General features: G+C 49.9%; 5 protein-coding genes across 5 annotated transcripts; 4 read left to right on the top strand and 1 right to left on the bottom strand.

The window, feature by feature from the left end:
* Positions 1-176: 176 nt before the first annotated feature.
* Positions 177-1,410, bottom strand: LMH87_002926 (uncharacterized protein; the record flags this gene model as incomplete). Its single annotated transcript, XM_056194464.1, has 3 exons — positions 177-1,212; positions 1,272-1,275; positions 1,323-1,410. 3 exons carry the CDS (start codon positions 1,408-1,410, stop codon positions 177-179), a joined length of 1,128 nt encoding a protein of 375 aa, XP_056051400.1.
* A 395-nt stretch (positions 1,411-1,805) lies between these two features.
* LMH87_002925 (uncharacterized protein) lies at positions 1,806-4,062 on the top strand (the record flags this gene model as incomplete). The annotated part of the gene is made up of 2 exons (XM_056194463.1): positions 1,806-3,920; positions 3,979-4,062. 2 exons carry the CDS (start codon positions 1,806-1,808, stop codon positions 4,060-4,062), a joined length of 2,199 nt encoding a protein of 732 aa, XP_056051399.1.
* Positions 4,063-4,710: 648 nt separating this feature from the next.
* LMH87_002924 (uncharacterized protein) lies at positions 4,711-6,455 on the top strand (the record flags this gene model as incomplete). Its single annotated transcript, XM_056194462.1, has 5 exons — positions 4,711-5,150; positions 5,230-5,373; positions 5,431-5,837; positions 6,229-6,334; positions 6,425-6,455. The coding sequence occupies 5 exons, from the start codon at positions 4,711-4,713 to the stop codon at positions 6,453-6,455; spliced, it is 1,128 nt and encodes a 375-aa protein (XP_056051398.1).
* An 851-nt stretch (positions 6,456-7,306) lies between these two features.
* Positions 7,307-11,799, top strand: LMH87_002923 (uncharacterized protein; the record flags this gene model as incomplete). Its single annotated transcript, XM_056194461.1, has 2 exons — positions 7,307-7,591; positions 7,651-11,799. 2 exons carry the CDS (start codon positions 7,307-7,309, stop codon positions 11,797-11,799), a joined length of 4,434 nt encoding a protein of 1,477 aa, XP_056051397.1.
* Positions 11,800-15,387: 3,588 nt separating this feature from the next.
* On the top strand, positions 15,388-16,175 carry LMH87_002922 (uncharacterized protein; the record flags this gene model as incomplete). The annotated part of the gene is made up of 3 exons (XM_056194459.1): positions 15,388-15,585; positions 15,640-15,964; positions 16,099-16,175. 3 exons carry the CDS (start codon positions 15,388-15,390, stop codon positions 16,173-16,175), a joined length of 600 nt encoding a protein of 199 aa, XP_056051396.1.
* Between the last annotated feature and the right edge of the window lie 1,416 nt (positions 16,176-17,591).

Genomic DNA, 17,591 nt, shown 5'->3' with positions numbered 1-17,591 from the left:
CTTCATTCGTTTAGCATGTCAACTAGCATTGTGGACGAAGCGCAGGGCCATTAAAACATCCGATTTTCATCGGGCAGGGAACAATGAATTCTTTTGCGGGGCCGCTCTAATACTGTGAAGAGATTATACTGCGAAAAAAATAGCCAACTAAATAACATGAGAGGCACTTTGTGGCACTACTCTCGCGGAAATGGAATTGCGTCCCAGCGTATACGACGCAGATGACGCTCGGGATCTTTGATGTCATTCCGCGCATGCAGCCAGCGTCTATTATCCATCAAGATAATCGTACCCGCAGGACAATCCTTTGCCGTCAGGTGAAGCGTAGACGCGGCCGCTACGCTCTCGCCAGCCGAGGAACCCTTCAGCAGGACGTCGAGCTCGCGCAAGGCACCGGCCGCACCGGCCGTCAACGGCTCAAGCAAATCGCGGCGATATCGCATCATGCTGGTGCTTCCTGCGGCGCCGCTCGTTGCCTTCTCCGCCGATGCCATGACGTTGCCCCTGATGCTGGTCCGCGCCGGGTCCTTGATGAACTCTGGCGGGATGGTGATCAGAAAGTCCTCGCGGCGCAGCGCCTGCCGGGCCGCGGGCGACAGCGCCACGCCCAGCCTCTCAATGTTCATGGCCGAGAGCGTGCCGCCGCCGAAGCGGTCGTGCTGCAGCACGTGGAGGCCAAAGTAGCGCGGCGGCGAGCCCTCGTAGCTGCAGTCGGTGTGCCAGGGGAAGTCGGCCATGGTCTCGGAGCGCGCGCGGTGGTTGGCCGTCTGCAGCGGGATGCGCGTGCCATCGCTCGGGCGGACGTCCCAAAACCAGCCTTGCGAGGCGCTGTGCGTAATCGGCAGCTGGTGGCCGTGGTTCTTGTTGAAGCTGCAGACGAGTCGTTCCAGAAAGCTGCTGCTTGGATCTGCAAAGGCGAGCTTGATTGTGGCCATGCCACTGCGCTCCAGCGCTTGGTGCACATTAGCCACGAACGTGGGTTCCGTGGCCCTCAATGGGTCCGTAACTTGGAATTGAGTCGCCGGTGACACTTCCTGCGGTCCATTGACCTTTGAAAGTGTTGCGAATGAGGCATGTTGGAAGCGCTTGGCTTGGAAGGGGTAGAATCGCTTGGCAGGAAGACAGGCGGTAGCTCGGTATACTCGTGGAAACGCATTAGCAACCTTCATGGTCACAAAGCATACACTGCGATAGTCTAGAAGGTATTGGCACCTTTTGTTAATGATAGTTAGCCCAGCTCCACGTTTGTTCCTTCGGCGACCAGTTAATACCTTGCTTATGACGTGTATATGAACCTCGGTCAGCCCATGAGAAACGTATACCAGTATTTGCTGCTGTGCAGCACCACGCTGTCATCGGCTCCTCCTGGCCGCCGTCGCTTTCTATATTGAATCTTATTAAGACGTGCATTTTACAAAGCAGCATCCATGTCTCATGTCAATACTTCTTTGGGCATGGGTGTGCGGCAGCGGGGCGAAGCTTGGGGGAGTGGCCGTACTTGCACACACCCTTCTACTCTTTTCAGCTACACGCCCCGAGTACCGCCAAGTCACTTTGATGTCACTGCTTTTGTTGTGCCACGAAACATGCATACATCATCGCAGGTGCTGGGGGGGCCTGAGAGTAATTTATTCACCTCCGATTTAGGATCATCTTATGCCGACATTTTCCGTCTCGAGAGCTTTGGAGTGGCACGGCATTCGACTGGACGTGCTCCGACCGTCGCTCCCCCGAACCGGCCCAGGGCAAAATCTTGAGATTTTCATCACTCCGGCTCAGACACCAATCGCTTTGGTTAAGTCACTATGAGTCGTCCTCTCCTCGTTCAGACCAGCAAAGAGGCCTCTGAATTTGGTCTGCCTTTACCAAGCCCTCGTCCCCAGAGGAGCGTCAGTACTTGGCTGAAGGGATTCCTTCTTCTTCTTTGTACAGTTCTCTTCTTCACCCACCTACCTGGATACCTTCCCCTACAATCGTCCGGCAAAGTCGCACATTTGTCGAATTTTGATCTACATCAAGCACTCCAGTCCGTTCCATCGCCCGAGCGAATCCGCGAATGGAGCGCTTACTACACAAACACTAGCCATCTCGCGGGAGAGGGTTGGGGGCAGGCCAAGTGGACAGAGTCAAAGTGGAAAGAGTTCGGGATCCCCGATGTTACAATTGCGTCGTATGACGCTGATCTACCCGCTCCGCGAGCCGAAAAGCAGCGCGTAGCTCTTCTGCAGGGCGGCAAGGTGCTCTACGAGGCGCCGCTGATGGACAATACCAACGCCACCTTTGCGCCTGCGTACTTTGGCTTCTCTCCCAACGCAAATATTACTGCTGGCTTTGTCTACTGTAATTTTGGCAGCCAGGAAGACTTCGACGAGATCGCGCGCGCTAATATCAGTGTCGCGGGCAAAATTGGCATCCTGAAGCTCGGCAACGCGTCGCCAACGCTCCGCGCCAATGGACTGGAGATCTTCCGCGGCATTCAAATCAGCAATGCAGAGAAAGCAGGCCTAATCGGCGTTATTCTGTATACTGATCCGCAGAATGATGGCACGATCACCGAGGCGAACGGCTACCGGCCCTTTCCCGGCGGTATCGGCCGTCCGCTAACTGCAATTGAGCGAGGCGGTTTTGGTAACTCAGAGGACTATCACGAGGGTTTGCTTCCCAAGATTCCCTGCATTCCCGTGTCCGCCATCGATGCTGTTGAACTTATCAAGGTGCTGAACGGCATTGGTCCTTCAGCCAGGAAGATTGGCGGACGCTGGCTCGGTGGTGCACTCTACGTCCGCGGTGTTGGCTACCACATTGGTCCTTCCCCTGAGGAAATCACCATAAACCTGTTGAACAACGCTCCCATCGTACCCTCGAAAAGCCACAGTGTCATTGGCACAATTCCTGGTCAGATTACAGACGAAGTCGTCCTCATTGGCACCCACCGAGACGCGTGGGGTCCTGGAGCTGGCGACCCTGTCAGCGGCTGCGCCGCCCTCAACGAGGTCGTTCGCAGCTACGGAAAGGCATATCAACAAGGATGGCGTCCTTTGAGGACGATTGTTTTTGCCAGTTTTGAAGGCGAAGAGTATGCTCAGATTGGCTCGCTGCTATGGATCGAGGATCATCTCGAATGGCTCAAAACTACCGCCGTTGCGTATCTGAACTTCGTCGTCACCGGATCCGGTCCGAAGTTCCACGCCAAGGCGAGCCCTCTCCTGCACAGGGCTGTATTGAACGCAACCGCCCATATAGAATCTCCAACAGTGCCGAACAAGTCCATCCTGGACGTCTGGGGTGGCTCCATCGACCCAGCTGGTGGTGGCGATGCTGTTCGCTTCCAGGGCCTTCCCTGCGTTGCGACGGTAGACTTCGGCTTTTCCCCGGGCGTGGGCGATCCCGTGTTTCCGTATCATACTGGCTTCGACAGCTATGAGTGGATGGAAAGGTTTGGTGACCCTGGTTGGAAGCATCACGTCGCCAGCGCCAAGCTGATGAACCTCATTGCCGCGTCAATGATTGAATCCCCCGTCATCAACATGAGCGCCCAGGATTACGCCAAGGCCATGCGGATGTGGTTGGATCTGATGTGCAGACTTGAGAAGTGTTCTCCCATGGTTGACCTTTCCGAGCTAGATGCGGTGGTGTCAAGATTTGCGCGAGCTACTGAACTCTTTGACAGCCACGCCGAGACTCTAAGATCAGACTCTGCACAGTGCTCGACGAGCTGCATCGCCAAACGCACAGAGGCTGTACGGGAAGTCAACAAGGGTTACATTGCCTTGGAGCGTGAGTTCTACTATGAAGGCGGCATGGATGGGTACAACAGCCTTCACCACGTCCTCTTCGCGCCGGCGGCCTGGCACAATGTCGCGTTCCCGATGCCTGGTCTTGACAAGTCTCTAAGAACAGGGGATTGGGAGAATGCCAAGGTAAGTACAATGAAGCCCTCATTCTTCTCATCGTACTGACTATTCCGCTCTCTTCTAGAAATGGGCGGGTGTGTTGACTGAGAAAATCGGCAATGCTGCGGCACTACTCGAGGACCATCTCGTAGCGGTCAGATCTAACTAATCACCACTTACTCTTATTATTTCTCTCATGTTCCCAATCTTCATTATTTTTCGATGTCTTTCACTATTCCCCGTTGTTTGTCTCTCGTTACGGTAGTTAATAACTATCGGCGTTATTTTTACTCCCCCCTTGCTCCTCCGCTGCACTGCACAGAGTGCATTGGGAAGACGCCACCCGCACTAAGAGTTGTTTGCTCAATCGTTCAGCTCCGCGAAAAGACGGGATTCCATGTTCAGGCGCCGCCCACCTTTATCGGGAGTCTACAGATGGTGCCTTGGTCCGTGGCGACTTCCCGCTTGGCCCCCTGTAGAAACTGCACCCATCAAAGAAGTCTCAAAGGTCGCTGCGCGTTGCCATCACTACTGAGGAGTGGTCTAAAACTGCTCGTGTGCCTTGTAATTTGCCCCTCCCGAGAAAATGGGCGTCTTGACCGCCACGGCGCGTACATGATAATATGCGCCCCTGCTCTGCTGGGGTTTCTTTGTGTTACCCGTATTGGGCCAGGTTGAGGGCCGTTGGCCCGACACGATTCTGAGCAGCACCATCCTCGCTTCCTCAAAAGAAACAAGATTGTGGAACGAGGTAAATAGGCGACTTGTCCTGAACTGCTGCCGAGAAAAAAATACAAACAAGCACACTATGCAAACTATGCAAACTATCACGGTCACGTCGGACGGCGGCCAGGCCGCGCTGCTGACTCGCCTGGCACAAAGAGACGTGTCGCACCCAACGGTCAATCTTGGGCCCATGACCTCCGTCTTTACGCCTCCCGCAGGCTGCGAATCTTTTACACTCAGTTACTCCGGCCCACTCCTGGTTTTTGACTACGGCCGGACGTGCGATGGAACCGCTTCGCGACAGCTCAAGACGTCTTGCTACCCTCCTCGCTATGCGGCGGCGTGGAACGCGGAGCTGTACCCAGTATTCTCGCCGGCCTCCATCTGCCCAGCGGGCTATGTCTCGGCGTGCGAATTCGCAGGAGCGACTCCGACTACCTCCAGCCTCACCCAGCAGAGCAAAAATGACTTCGAGGCCGTGATGAGTCAAATCCTTGCGCCAACAGAAAAGGCGGTAGCCTGCTGCCCGAGGTGAGCTTGCAAGAAGGAACCACGCTTTCATGTCAAGATAACAGGATTGAGTTTGCTGACGTTGACTGATTCGGTGCAGTGGATATGGCTGCTGGCATTCTCCCGCGTATCATTGCCTGCGCTCGCTTTCATCAGTCAGCAGCGTCACTGCGAACCCAAATACAGATTGCAGTTCGCACGACATTGAACTCGTAACGTTTGTTCTCCGCGATACAGTTTCTATGTATGCTCAGGCTCCTTGCGTCATGCTAGTCAACAGTCAGCTTACCACGAATACGAGCACGATCACATCTACAAATACCTTTGCCAGCTCGGCCCTGACCGAGTCCCTCAGTCCTTCTGACAGCAAAACCAGCGGCAACGGCACCAGCAATGACCACGACAATAAAAACAATTCTGCCGACAGCGGTCTTTCGACTGGCGCGAAAGCGGTGATTGGAGCCTGCATCCCCTTGGTTGCGATTTTCGCCGGCCTGGCTCTCTTTGCATTCTTGCATCGTCGATCACGCCGTAACACTACTGGAGCTGCAGGCGCAGACGGCGCTCCAACGACAAAGGAGTTTTCTGCATACCATAGAACCAAAATGGAAAGATTCAATGCGGCAATGTCAGGAAGTCTGATGCCTCCTGATCGCTCTGTCAATGTCAGTCCAGGCGCAAGTCTAGATGGAGCATCTGAGCTTCATGGTTTGACAGTTTCACCTCGCTTGCACAAACATATCCTGGAGTTGCCGGCCGACCTCAATGCGCACGGAGTTTCAAGACCGAGAACCGGCCAGCCGTCGTCATTGAATTGACGCTTAAGTCGCGGGATTGGTCTTCTAGGATCCTACATGAGCTTTTGTTTGAACATTTAGTATCCAAGTCTTTTTCTGTTTATTTTGATCTTTTGTCTTGTGTTGGCTGCCATCTACCACTGCAGCCTTTTTGCAATCCGTCCATGGCCACTGCGCTTGGGCAACTGTCGCACTTGACGCCCCAAATGTGACCGTTTCAAACTTCACAGCCTCGATATCCAAATGGCCATCAACTGGTTCCAGTCGGTGTAGGGTAACCACTGACTCAAGTATCACCAAAGGTCCGCATCAGCAACAGGCCCTCGACGCAAAAACGAGCGTCAAGGCTCAATTTCAAAAGAACTTTTGCTCCGAGCGGAAACAAACTGCCGTAATCCAAGACCAATAGTACGTGTTCCACCTTGTCGCAGAATGGATACGCTCCAGAAAAGAATTGGTCGACCATGGTTCGGAACTTCCACACCTGACCTTCTACAGCCTTCTTTGCCAGCACATTATTTCTGCCTAGGCTAGGCAGAGAGTTTCTCGCATCTTCGATTGCGCTGGAATCTTGTGCAAGCCTCGAGATTAGGATTCTGCAAGCCTTACTCGAACAGAACTCTTGACTGCAAGAATTCAGGCACCAGCAGAATCAACACAGCAAAGCAAGAAAAGCCACCGAATCCTACCCGCCATCACAAGCCTCGTGCCACCCTCCACGCCTGCGGGTTGTTGTTTCGACCCGCTGTGAGCCAACCAAGCTTGCGGGCGCACCCCCCATGAGCAAAGAAAAAGATGGCGGTGTCCAGAAAGCTGATCTTTTCGCCCGCCCGCGACATATTTGTCTCAATTACAATAATAAAGCGCCACAATATGTTGGTTGGTGTGGTTGGGTAGGAAAATAGTGACACGCGCCAGCCGGCCCTCCTCACCTACTACGGCCGATGGAGCGCGATTTATCCATCACAGATGCACCGAAGACAGCCACCCCGAGACGCCTCATTTTTGAGAACCACCGCTCGTTTACAAGATAGCCTAATCATGATGCATGTCTATCACCTGAGATGCTTGGCGGGTGGCTTGCGTGTGTTACTTTTGCACACTCTTGTAATGGACACCACCAGGCTGTGGTAGCTACTGGCAGCTTCTCTGCACGAGGCTAGTGAACTGGCTACAGTCCACCTTCAGCCTGATCAGTCGGCGACCTGGATACATCTGGGCCCTGCAGTCTCCCGGCGGGTATGCCTGGGGTTGGTACAAAAGCCCTTTGTTGGCCAGCCTTCTTTTCTGCCGCGCCTTGTGCATGGTCTTCTGGTCGGAGCTCTTGTACTCTGCTTTTTGTTTAATCGCGGACGCGGTTACTTGGCAAAATACGGCATCATGATTGAACAGCTGCTTATCACAAGGGCGCCGCCGTCGCTGGGCTTTGCCTACACTGGCCAATCGGTGCTCGGCACCGCCGGGTTTGCCTCGTGCGATGATGCCTTTGGTCCCTTCACATTTGGCTGTCGCAATGGCCGCCTCGATTTTACCTTGTTTTTTGAACATGCAATTTTCACAATTATCCCTTCGGCTCTCTTCATCATCGCGGCCATTGTCAGCATCTTCCAGCTATGGGGCCTGAAGCCCAAAGTCCACGCGACATTCATATACTACATGAAGATGGTGAGCCATAATGCGCGCGTTTATTAGGCATACACGACAAACGGCTAATAATTACATAGACTATCGCATTCGCATTAATTGTCACGAAAGCAGTGCTCCTTGCACAGTGGATATATCTACGCGCAAGCGTGCCTGCCGGCACGGTGTCAGTTGCCGCTGCTGCCGTCAACGTCGCCGACGCCGTATTCCTTGCACTTCTCGGGAAACTGAGCCACATACGATCTATTACACCCTCGAAATTGATTATTGCCTTCACGTTCTTCTCTACTGTGCTTGATGGCTTTCGATACCGAACCATCTTCTTGGTGGACGAGCTGGCGCCACTGACTTACACATTTGGCGCGAGCATCGCTGCTAAAGCCGTTCTCTTTGGCCTGGAAGCCAGAAGTAAAAGATCCATTATGATCGGGGATTGGAAGACGCTGGGCGCAGAAGAGACTTCAAGCATCGTGGGCCAGCTTTCCCTTTGGTGGGTGAACCCCCTCCTTCAGATCGGCAATGCCTCTTTCCTGCAGCCAAGCGACCTTCCCCGATTGAAACCCGAGCAGCGGGCCCGCTCTTTGCTGCAAAAAATGCTTCAGAATTGGGAAAAGTACAAAGACAGCGGCAAATACGCACTGGCTTTCATGGTGCTGAATAGCTGTAGGTCAGCTGTGATTGCTGCTGCTATCCCGCGCCTGATCCTTTCCGTCTTCAAACTTCTCGTTCCCCTCTATACTAAAGCAGTCATTCAGTATGCCACACGGCAGGACAGAGATACAGAAGTGGACCAAGGCAGCGGATATGCTTTGATTGCTGGCGCCTTCCTCCTTTTCTTCGGAAGGGTGTTGGTATCCAATGCATATGAGCAGGCAAAGGGGCGCATGAAAGTCATGATGCGTACGTCCATGATGGCAACGATTTTGCACTACGGCGCGCAAATGGAGCCAGGAGAGAAGAAGGGCTCATCTGCACTTACCTTGATTACTGTGGACGTTGGCCGTGTGACGGCTTCATTTTACTTCATCCATGATTTCTGGATTGCCCCGCTCGAGACTGCCTTTGCCATTTGGCTCTTGGCTGGCCAGGTTGGATGGGGGTTCATTGGCCCGCTCATTACAATTGTCATTGGCGCTGTGATATCTGGCGTGTGCGGGATGTACGTTCCCAGTGCGCAAAAGAAGGTCAACGAGGCCGTCGAAAAACGAGTCAGCGACACAACCACCGTGATTGGCCACATGAAAGAAACGAAGATGCTTGGGCTTATCGACTCCTGGTTCGTTGCCATAAAAAAATTGATGGACCACGAAATCCGTCAATCTCTGGCCTTCCGAAGACTCATGACTATCCTCAACGTGAGCAGCAAGGTGCCCGAGAGTCTCGCCCCTCCCATCACTTTTGGCATCGCTCTTCTCGCTACCAAGGCTGGCGAACGACTCTCTGTCGCGGAAGCATTCACATCTATGAGCATCATGAACCTCATTATTGGCCCAGTTTCCATGATGGCACACATGTACCCTTTCATAATCGCTGCTTTGCCATGCTTCGTCCGTATTCAGGACTTCCTGAGACTTTGCAGCGATTATGAAGCCCGGGTGGCGCTTCTTGGCTCTGCCCCCGAATTGCCCCGGTCTGAGGACCTGCTACCTAGCTTTGGAGAGCCAATCTTCTCTACCACAAACGCCAACGTTACCGCCAAGTCGAAGAAAGGACCCTTGATCAAAGATGCAAACCTAAGGATTCTGCCCGAGACATTCAACATTGCGGCCGGCAAAGTTGGCTCTGGGAAGTCAGTACTACTGCAAGCTCTCTTGGGACAGCTCAATGTCAGCGGCGATGCTAAGGTCCGCACGTCAAACGTTGCATACTGTTCTCAACAGCCATGGATCATCAGCGGAACAGCGAAAGACAATATCATCTGCAAATCCGAGTGGGACGAAACTTGGTACAAGACGGTTGTGACAGCTTGTGGCCTAGATCGCGACTTTGAAGATTTCCCACAGGGCGATGCTACGGCTGTTGGGACAAAGGGCGTCTCCCTCAGCGGTGGACAGAAGCAGCGAATCTCATTGGCTCGTGGTCTCTTTTCTCGCAAACCTATCATTCTTGTGGATGACGTACTCAGTGGTCTCGATTGGGCCACGCAACAATTTGTTTGGGATCAAGTATTTGGGCCGTCTGGCCTCCTGCGAAAGAATGGCGTCACAGTGGTTCTGGCAACTCATGCGCTTCATCTGATCGATCGGCCGGACAGCGTTATTCTCCTCGGGGACGATGGCCCTGGATCTGTCATTCAAGGTACACTGGAAGAACTCAAGAAAAACACCAAGATCCAAGATTTGATTGCCACGAGCCACAAGTCTGCCGACGGCGACACAGCAAATGCGAGCAGCGCCAGCTCACAAAAAGGCGACGCGGACCACGGGACAAATGTCAACGAGGACGAGAAAAACAAAGACCTGATTCGAAAAACTGGCGATATAACTTTATATTCTTATTACCTCAGCATGATTGATCGCAAGCTCGCAGTACTCGCCTGTTTTACCGTCATTCTCTCCGCTACCTGGCCGGTTTTGCCGACCCTGTGGCTAAAGTGGTGGACAGAGGCAAACGAATTGCCCGCGCCGATCAATACAGCCTACTACTATTCAGTCTATGTTGTTTTAAATATCCTGGAAATTTTCATCATGCTTGGGACATTTTACGTTGTCCTCATCTACGTTGCGCCGACGGCCCTCCGGAAGGTCCACACGCGGCTGTTGAAGGCTACAATGAGCGCACCGCTGTCTTTCTTCGTCGCGACACCTCCTGGCGACCTTGTCAATCGCTTCAGCAGAGATATTGAGCAAATCGACCTGGAGCTCCCATTGAATCTGATCTTTACCTTCATGGCACTCATCTGGCTCGTAGCTTTGATGGGGCTGATCCTCGTCGGATCCTTGTACATGGCAGTCATTATCGCTCCGATGATGCTTTTCGTCTACTTTCTGCAGAACTACTATTTGCAGACCTCAAGGCAGCTCCGTTACCTGGACTTGCAATCCTCTGCGCCCGTAAATACGCACATTATTGAAATGATTGACGGCGTCGCGACGGTTCAGGCGTATGGGTGGGAGTCGCATTATCAAGCTGCGGGTATGGATCTACTGGACGCAACAATGAGACCCAATTACATGCTGCGCGTTATTCAGCTCTGGTTGGAGCTCGTATTGGACCTCTTTGTTGCTTTCGTCTGCGTGCTGCTAATCATCATCTGCATCACCATTCCGTCGTCTACAAGCCCTGGAGCATTGGGTGTCGCGCTGACAAATATCACGGGACTGGGGGACTCGCTAGCATGGCTCGTACTCAGTTTCACGAGCACAGAAACCGCACTTGGATCCGTGGAGCGAATCCGTACGTTTGAGACCAAGACGCCAAAAGAGTTGCCGCCTGCGAACCCGCGCCGCCTGCCTACGGTCTGGCCGACGGAGGGTGCCGTGCGCTTCAGCTCGGTCACCGCTTCCTACCCACCGAAAGGGAGCAATCCGGCGTTCCGCGCTCTCAATGGTATCGATGTGGACATCCAAGCCGGACAAAAGGTTGCTATTTGCGGGCGCACAGGCAGTGGCAAGTCTTCTCTGCTTCTCACCTTGTATCGCTTGCTCGATCTCGAGTCGGGCTCCATCACGATTGACAACATCGATATTACTGACGTTGCCCACAACGTCCTTCGCCCGCGTCTGATTTCTGTTCCTCAGGAGCCTATGCTGCTTCCTGGCACTCTGCGTTCCAACCTCGTGCGCAATTCTAGCGATGGCGAGCCGGTGGACGAGCTGGATGATGAAAAGTTGATGAATCACCTAAAGACTGTAGAACTTTGGGATATTGTGAAGGGGCAAGGTGGACTGGACGGTGACATTGCCGACCTGAAGCTGTCGCAAGGACAGAAACAGCTAGTGTGCATGGCACGCGCGCTCGCTAGCAGGGACGAAAGCTCTGTTCTCATCCTAGACGAGGCCATGAGTACTGTTGACAAGCAGACCGAAGAGCTCATGGTAAAAATTCTGGAGGACCATTTCGCGGAGCACACCATCATTTCTGTTGTTCATCGTCTTAACACTGTTGAGAGGTTTGACACTGTTCTGTTGCTGGACGCGGGCGAGGTGGTGGAGATGGGCTCACCCGAAAAGCTGCTGGCAAAGGAGAATGGACGATTTAGGGCGTTGTGGAATGGGAAGGAAGCATGATGGCTGGGTGGGCAAATCCTTCTGTATTTCTCTGTATCTGAGTTCCACTTAGCATTTAGCACACATCGAACCTTGCTCTTCACACATTTTTGTGCTGGGCTTAAATGTCCGCGCCAGCGCTAGCCTGGAAACTCGATACGTGCTGCTGTCACGACCGGCTCTATATTTGGACAGCAAACTGCTCCGCCTGGGACACCTGCATTCTAACTCTCGACGCTTGGGTAGCGTTTCCATTGCAGATAGATTGCAAATAGCTCTACACTGTCTTCATGAGTTTATACATGCATTCATGCGGTGGGATTTGTGCGCTGGTCTGCAATAGAAACATTTCACAGAGTACGCGTCGTATCTCACCAACAGATGTGCTCTCATAGGAGGCGGTCCTCGCTAATCTGCAAGAGGAGTTTTCGACTATGAGTAACTTTCGATTCTTCTTCGGCAAATACGAATTTACCCCTTGGTTTTGCTTGAAAGCTTGTAAAGATAGCTGGCCTGTTCTTACGACCTGGTATTTGCGCTCACTACCTGCATATAACTAGCCAGTAGTTCAATAATCCTAGTCTCAGCTGCAGTCCCGAGCCAGCGTGGGCAATGTGGCTTCTCTTCTATCAGGCTCACCATCCAGCAGGCGGAGCTGCGACAGCAGTCCAACATTGCATATGGTATTGCGTCTCGAGCATGACTTAGTCGTGAGAAAAGAAATACAGCCGCTTCCATTCTTTGTTGCCAGTGCATTCGCGTTCCCAACCTTTGAAAACAGTGCCTCTCGCTGCTGCTCATCTCTAAAGCTGGGCCTTCGCCCGCGGCAGTGGTATTGACAAACTAACGGATAGCATACCCAGGGCGCGCTACCACCACCGGCCGATTTTATAGCCCCACGAAACCAGCGCAAGCTTTTCAAACAGGTGATAGCATGCATTCTGATTGCAAGCACTATTTGTTGCCGGTAAATTCTTTTGTGTGTATGATCAAAGAGCAGATTCGGGTCGCAACATGCACCAGCCCATTCCCAAGCAGGAGGCGACCTCGGGTACAAAAGATTCATCGCTACGCAAGAGCCATGACCACGATGCTGGCGCCGGCGACCACTGTAACTTGAATACAACTGGACCGCTCGGAGTACTTGGTAACTACTGGGTAACTAGCCAGGTTTTTCTCAGGGGCAACTGCATAGCATTCGTTCCGCGAAATGCAAGCCTATCTCTATACAAAACAGGCTCGGCCCCATAGCTCCTACCCCATGAGGCTATTGATTGCGGCCTCTCTAGAAGTGGACCGAGGTGGGAAAGAAGTAATCGCGGGGCGTTGCTGCTTGTGACTGGACCACTAACTAGTTAGCTAATACGTTATTAACGTCGGCCACCCACTTTCGGGTCACCCCCAGATACAGGTCAGTATAACACATCATAAGCTTATAGCTAAAAAGCCTTATAATAAAATAGATTAAATATATATAAATAAAATAAACCTATTACACACTATTATAGCCTATAGGGAGCTTAAATTTATTAATATTAATTATTAGCTAGTCCTTAGTGCTAAGTAATTACTCATTTAGCTAGTAATATATATTTTTAACTTTAATAACTTAAATAAATTATAAATTAGGATTTAGATTGACTTTTATATGTTTTTAAGGCTTTTAGATATTAACCTATACCTTAAGTTATACTATCTAGGCTTTTTAAATAGTAATAGTACTAGCTTAGCTACTTAATTGCTTTTAGATCTTCTTTTATACTAGTTAAGTATTATAGGCGCTACTTTTAAGTATAATAAAGTTATTAAGAAGCCACTTTAATTAATACCTATTAGAAGGTATTATAATATTAAAATTAGTGGTTTTTTAAGCCTTTTTTAGTATTATAAGTATAACTACTAATACCTTAATAAGTAATAAATAGCTTATTAATAGCTTTACCCTATTAATTAGCTATATTTTAGAGCTAAACTAGCTTATAAGGATATTATTTTTTATAATTCCTTATTTTCTAGCTACTATATAATACTTAAGAAAAATTCTCTTTCTAATTAGTAAAGAATTATAGTTATTAGGGTACTTTAAAAGCTTAATATAATAGAACCTCTTTATAGGGCTAAAAATAGCTATATTAAGAGACTAGAAGATATAAGAGTTATAATAAGGTAAGAAAAGAAGAATAATATTATTAAAATAATATTCCTTAAAGAATTTAGTTATATAATAACTACTATAACTATTAATAATAAGAAGTTAGTATTTATTACCTTTTAGCTTTATTTAGGGTAAAAAGATATCTTTAAGCTAATTAAGTATAATCTTATTATTTATCTAGCTTTAAGAGGATACCTAAAAATACTAATTCTAATATTTTTAAAGCTTTAAGGGAAACTATTATTATTAAATAGTCTAGCCTTTAAAAATAATAAGTAACTTAAATAGCCTACTAGTAGCTAAGATATACTCTATAATTATACTCTAAAAGTGTTACTTAAATTATTTCTTTATTATAAATTTCTTTATTAATAATCCTAGTACTAGGCTGTTCTTTTAGACCCCTATTATAAGCCCTATTTTATTTATATTATACTAATTCTTTTACTAAATTTACTTAATAGCTAGTATTTTAAAGATAGTAAAGAATTTCTAAATAGTGTTAATTAAGGCACTATTTATATATTAAAAATTAAGCCTCTTACCTCTTAATATCTTTACTTTTAGGTTTTAAAGTAAAAAGCTATCTAACTAGTTCTTCCTAAGAGGTCTTATATCGCCGTTCTAAAAGGCAACTCGCTAAATAAGTTACCTAACCTACTTATATAAAGGAGGGTTACTAGTAGTATCTTATATTAGGATTCATCTAATAAGATACCTTTCCTAAGTACTAAAAAGGCATTATAATAACTTAAAAGCCTATTTTATAGTACCTAGCTATTTAATTAAGCCTATAGTATTAACTAGGGCACTATCCACTTCTTCGCCACTTACTAGCCACTTATACCACTAAAAACGTCCTAAACTACATTTTAAAGCTATTATTTAGTATATTAACCTATAATAGATATAATAATAAAATTTAAGGTAATAATAATAATTGTGGATAGAGAAAACGCGTGACTAGTAATGAAGGTTTACTAGTGCTAGGGCAGGCGCGACGTGACCCGTATCTAGGGGTGACCCGAAAGTGGGTGGCCGACGTTAGTTGTGTGATGCAGAAAACGCCTCATTTGCCCACTGAACTTTAGCTGCAGCGGTCGATGTAACGCTGTGTTAGTCCCCGCGTCCCGTTATTATTAGCAGCGCCTATGTTCCTAACCATCCTTGTGCTGCTTATGAGCAGACCAGCGCCCATCCCCGCCGACCTCCTAGGGGCCGCAACATATGTTTTCACGCCTGTCCCCGCACAGCAACCATTGCAGGTCCTCTTCGCTTATAGACGAAGTGCCCGCTGCCTACGAGTCCCGTCTGCTTGAGCTGGCATTAACATCAGAGCTAAGCAAGCATACATGCGTCTTGGTGAAGGGACTCGCAGCCTCAACTCCAACCTCTGTCTCGTGGGGTTTTCTTGTTAGAACAGCTCACGAGGGAGCGGCGCCTTTGGCCTTGCGATGGCGATCCCCTCAGAAATGGATTCTCTGCTTTCGTCCCAGACCGTGCTCGGTCTGGATTTCATTCCGAAATTGCAGAACCTGACGCCCCTCTCCGTCGCCTCAACAATTTTTGCTGCCGCCTCGCCCTTTGCCCTGTACCATTATTCCCAAGAGCCGACCTACGTTCGTTGGAGCCCGCTTCTGTGGGCCAAGCTGGTTCGTCCTGTCTTTGTTTTCTCCATCCTTTCCGAGATTAACCAGATTCTCTAGGTCGTTGCCACCTGTCTCGCTGGAATTCAAGCTGCAAATGCTCTGAGAATGCCTGACATTGTTTCAGTGATGGGCGCGGCGTCCGCCTTTGTAATCGTGGGTCTTACCTATATGGAACATAGGCGCTCTGTTCGCCCGTCTTTGTTATTCACTTTGGGGCTGGTTGTCAATCTCCTCAATGATGTTGAGAGCAAACAAGTCTCGCCATTTGTTCCTGAACCATGCTGGAGGAATCACCTTCCCGGCGCAGCAGTCGCGTTGAAGTTGGTCATGATCGAGCTGCAGGATAGGTCAAAAAGACAGCTTCTTGCAGATGACGACATGCGTAAGACCCTGGGAGACCATGCCGGCGGTGGGGTTTTTCGGGGGCTTTTGTCTTTTTCCTTGAACCCTCTCGTGGCAGGTGGTTATTGGGCACGCGTCTTTATGCAACGGTCCGGTCAAATTGACCCTGAACAGCACCCAGCACTGCTCTTTCGACAACTGAAGAAATGCTGGACTATGCAACAAGTTCCGGGCCCGGCACGGCCTGGTGATTTATTTATTGCGTCTCTGAAGACCTGGCAACCTATTCTTCAGCCACTGTTTCTCTCCCGGCTTACTCTCACTGCTCTCAAGTGCGCGCATCCATTTGTTCTGCGCCACGTCATTGAAACTGTGGAAAAGCAATATGACGAAACGAGTAGCACATCAGAGTGCTGTGCTGTATTCGGCGCTGCTATTGCCATCTTTCTTGGCACTGCATTGGCCCAGGAGCACTTTTCTCATCTCATGGCTTGTTACACAGCTCGTCTGCGTGGCGGCCTCACTGCCCTTCAATTCGACAAGCTTCAAAAATTGACGGAAGCTGACGCAAAGAAATCGGCATCTGCCGCGCTCGTCAGCACCGATATTGATGGTATTGTCGACAATATGCCCAATTTCTTGGTTGTTCCGATCTTAATTTTCGAGCTCGGAGCAGGAAGCTCGTTGCTGTCCTGGCTGATTGATGCGCCAGCTTCAGTGGTCTATTTGCCGATCGTCTCATCTTCTTTCGCATGCTATATACTTGCGCGAATGACACTCAAACATATTACAAACTGGAACGAGAGCATGAACCGCAGGGTCTCTAGTACTTCTAGAATAATCCAGCAGCTTACAGCCATCAAAATGGTTGGGCTGGGGCCTACCATACGTGAATTCCTGCACCGCCTCCGAATTGCAGAGACTCAAGCCTCAATGCCCGTGGGCGCTATTACTGCCACAATCTCATTTTTCACAACCATCGCTGATCTGGGGGTGCCAGCAGCCGCTATTGGGGCAGCTATTTCTGCGAGCTTCTTTAATAGTGGAATGTCGGCGGCTAAAGTCTTCCCTCTTTTGTCTATTATCTTTACCATCCTAACATCCCTTCCTCACATAATTGGCTCCATGTCAATCATGATGAGCCTAGTTCCATGCTTTGCTCGCATGCAGGGGTTCTTGCAGCTTCCAGAAAGGAAAGACTGTAGAATCACCTCAGATGCTCCAATGGCTATAGATTTAACACCAGACTCTGGCGATGTTATTTGCTTCAACCACGCAGATATTGCACCGCATAGAACGATGTCTGCAATTCTGCGAGAAGTCTGTTTCCGGCTTACTCGGGGTTCAGTGACAGCGGTCATCGGTCCTCACGGGGCTGGAAAATCCACCTTTCTGCGTGCTATTCTGGGTGTCAGTGAAGTCTCAGCAGGTTCAGTGCAAGTCAACGAAACGGAAATAGGGTACTGCGGAGAAGACGTCTGGCTACAAGAGGCTACAATCCGTGAAAACATTATAGGCGTCCTCCCTTATAATGCGCCACGCTACACGGCCGCCATCAGAGCTTGTTTTCTGGACTCCGACCTCGAGAGGCTTCCTGGGGGCGACAACTACATTGTTGGAGTCCATGGATCTAATCTAAGTGATGGCCAAAGACAGAGAATTGGAAT

This window comes from Akanthomyces muscarius, chromosome 3, assembly GCF_028009165.1.
Source record: "Akanthomyces muscarius strain Ve6 chromosome 3, whole genome shotgun sequence".
Taxonomy (NCBI): domain Eukaryota; kingdom Fungi; phylum Ascomycota; class Sordariomycetes; order Hypocreales; family Cordycipitaceae; genus Akanthomyces; species Akanthomyces muscarius.
Note: the sequence above shows the minus strand (reverse complement) of the source record. Positions and strands in the feature narration are given on the sequence as shown.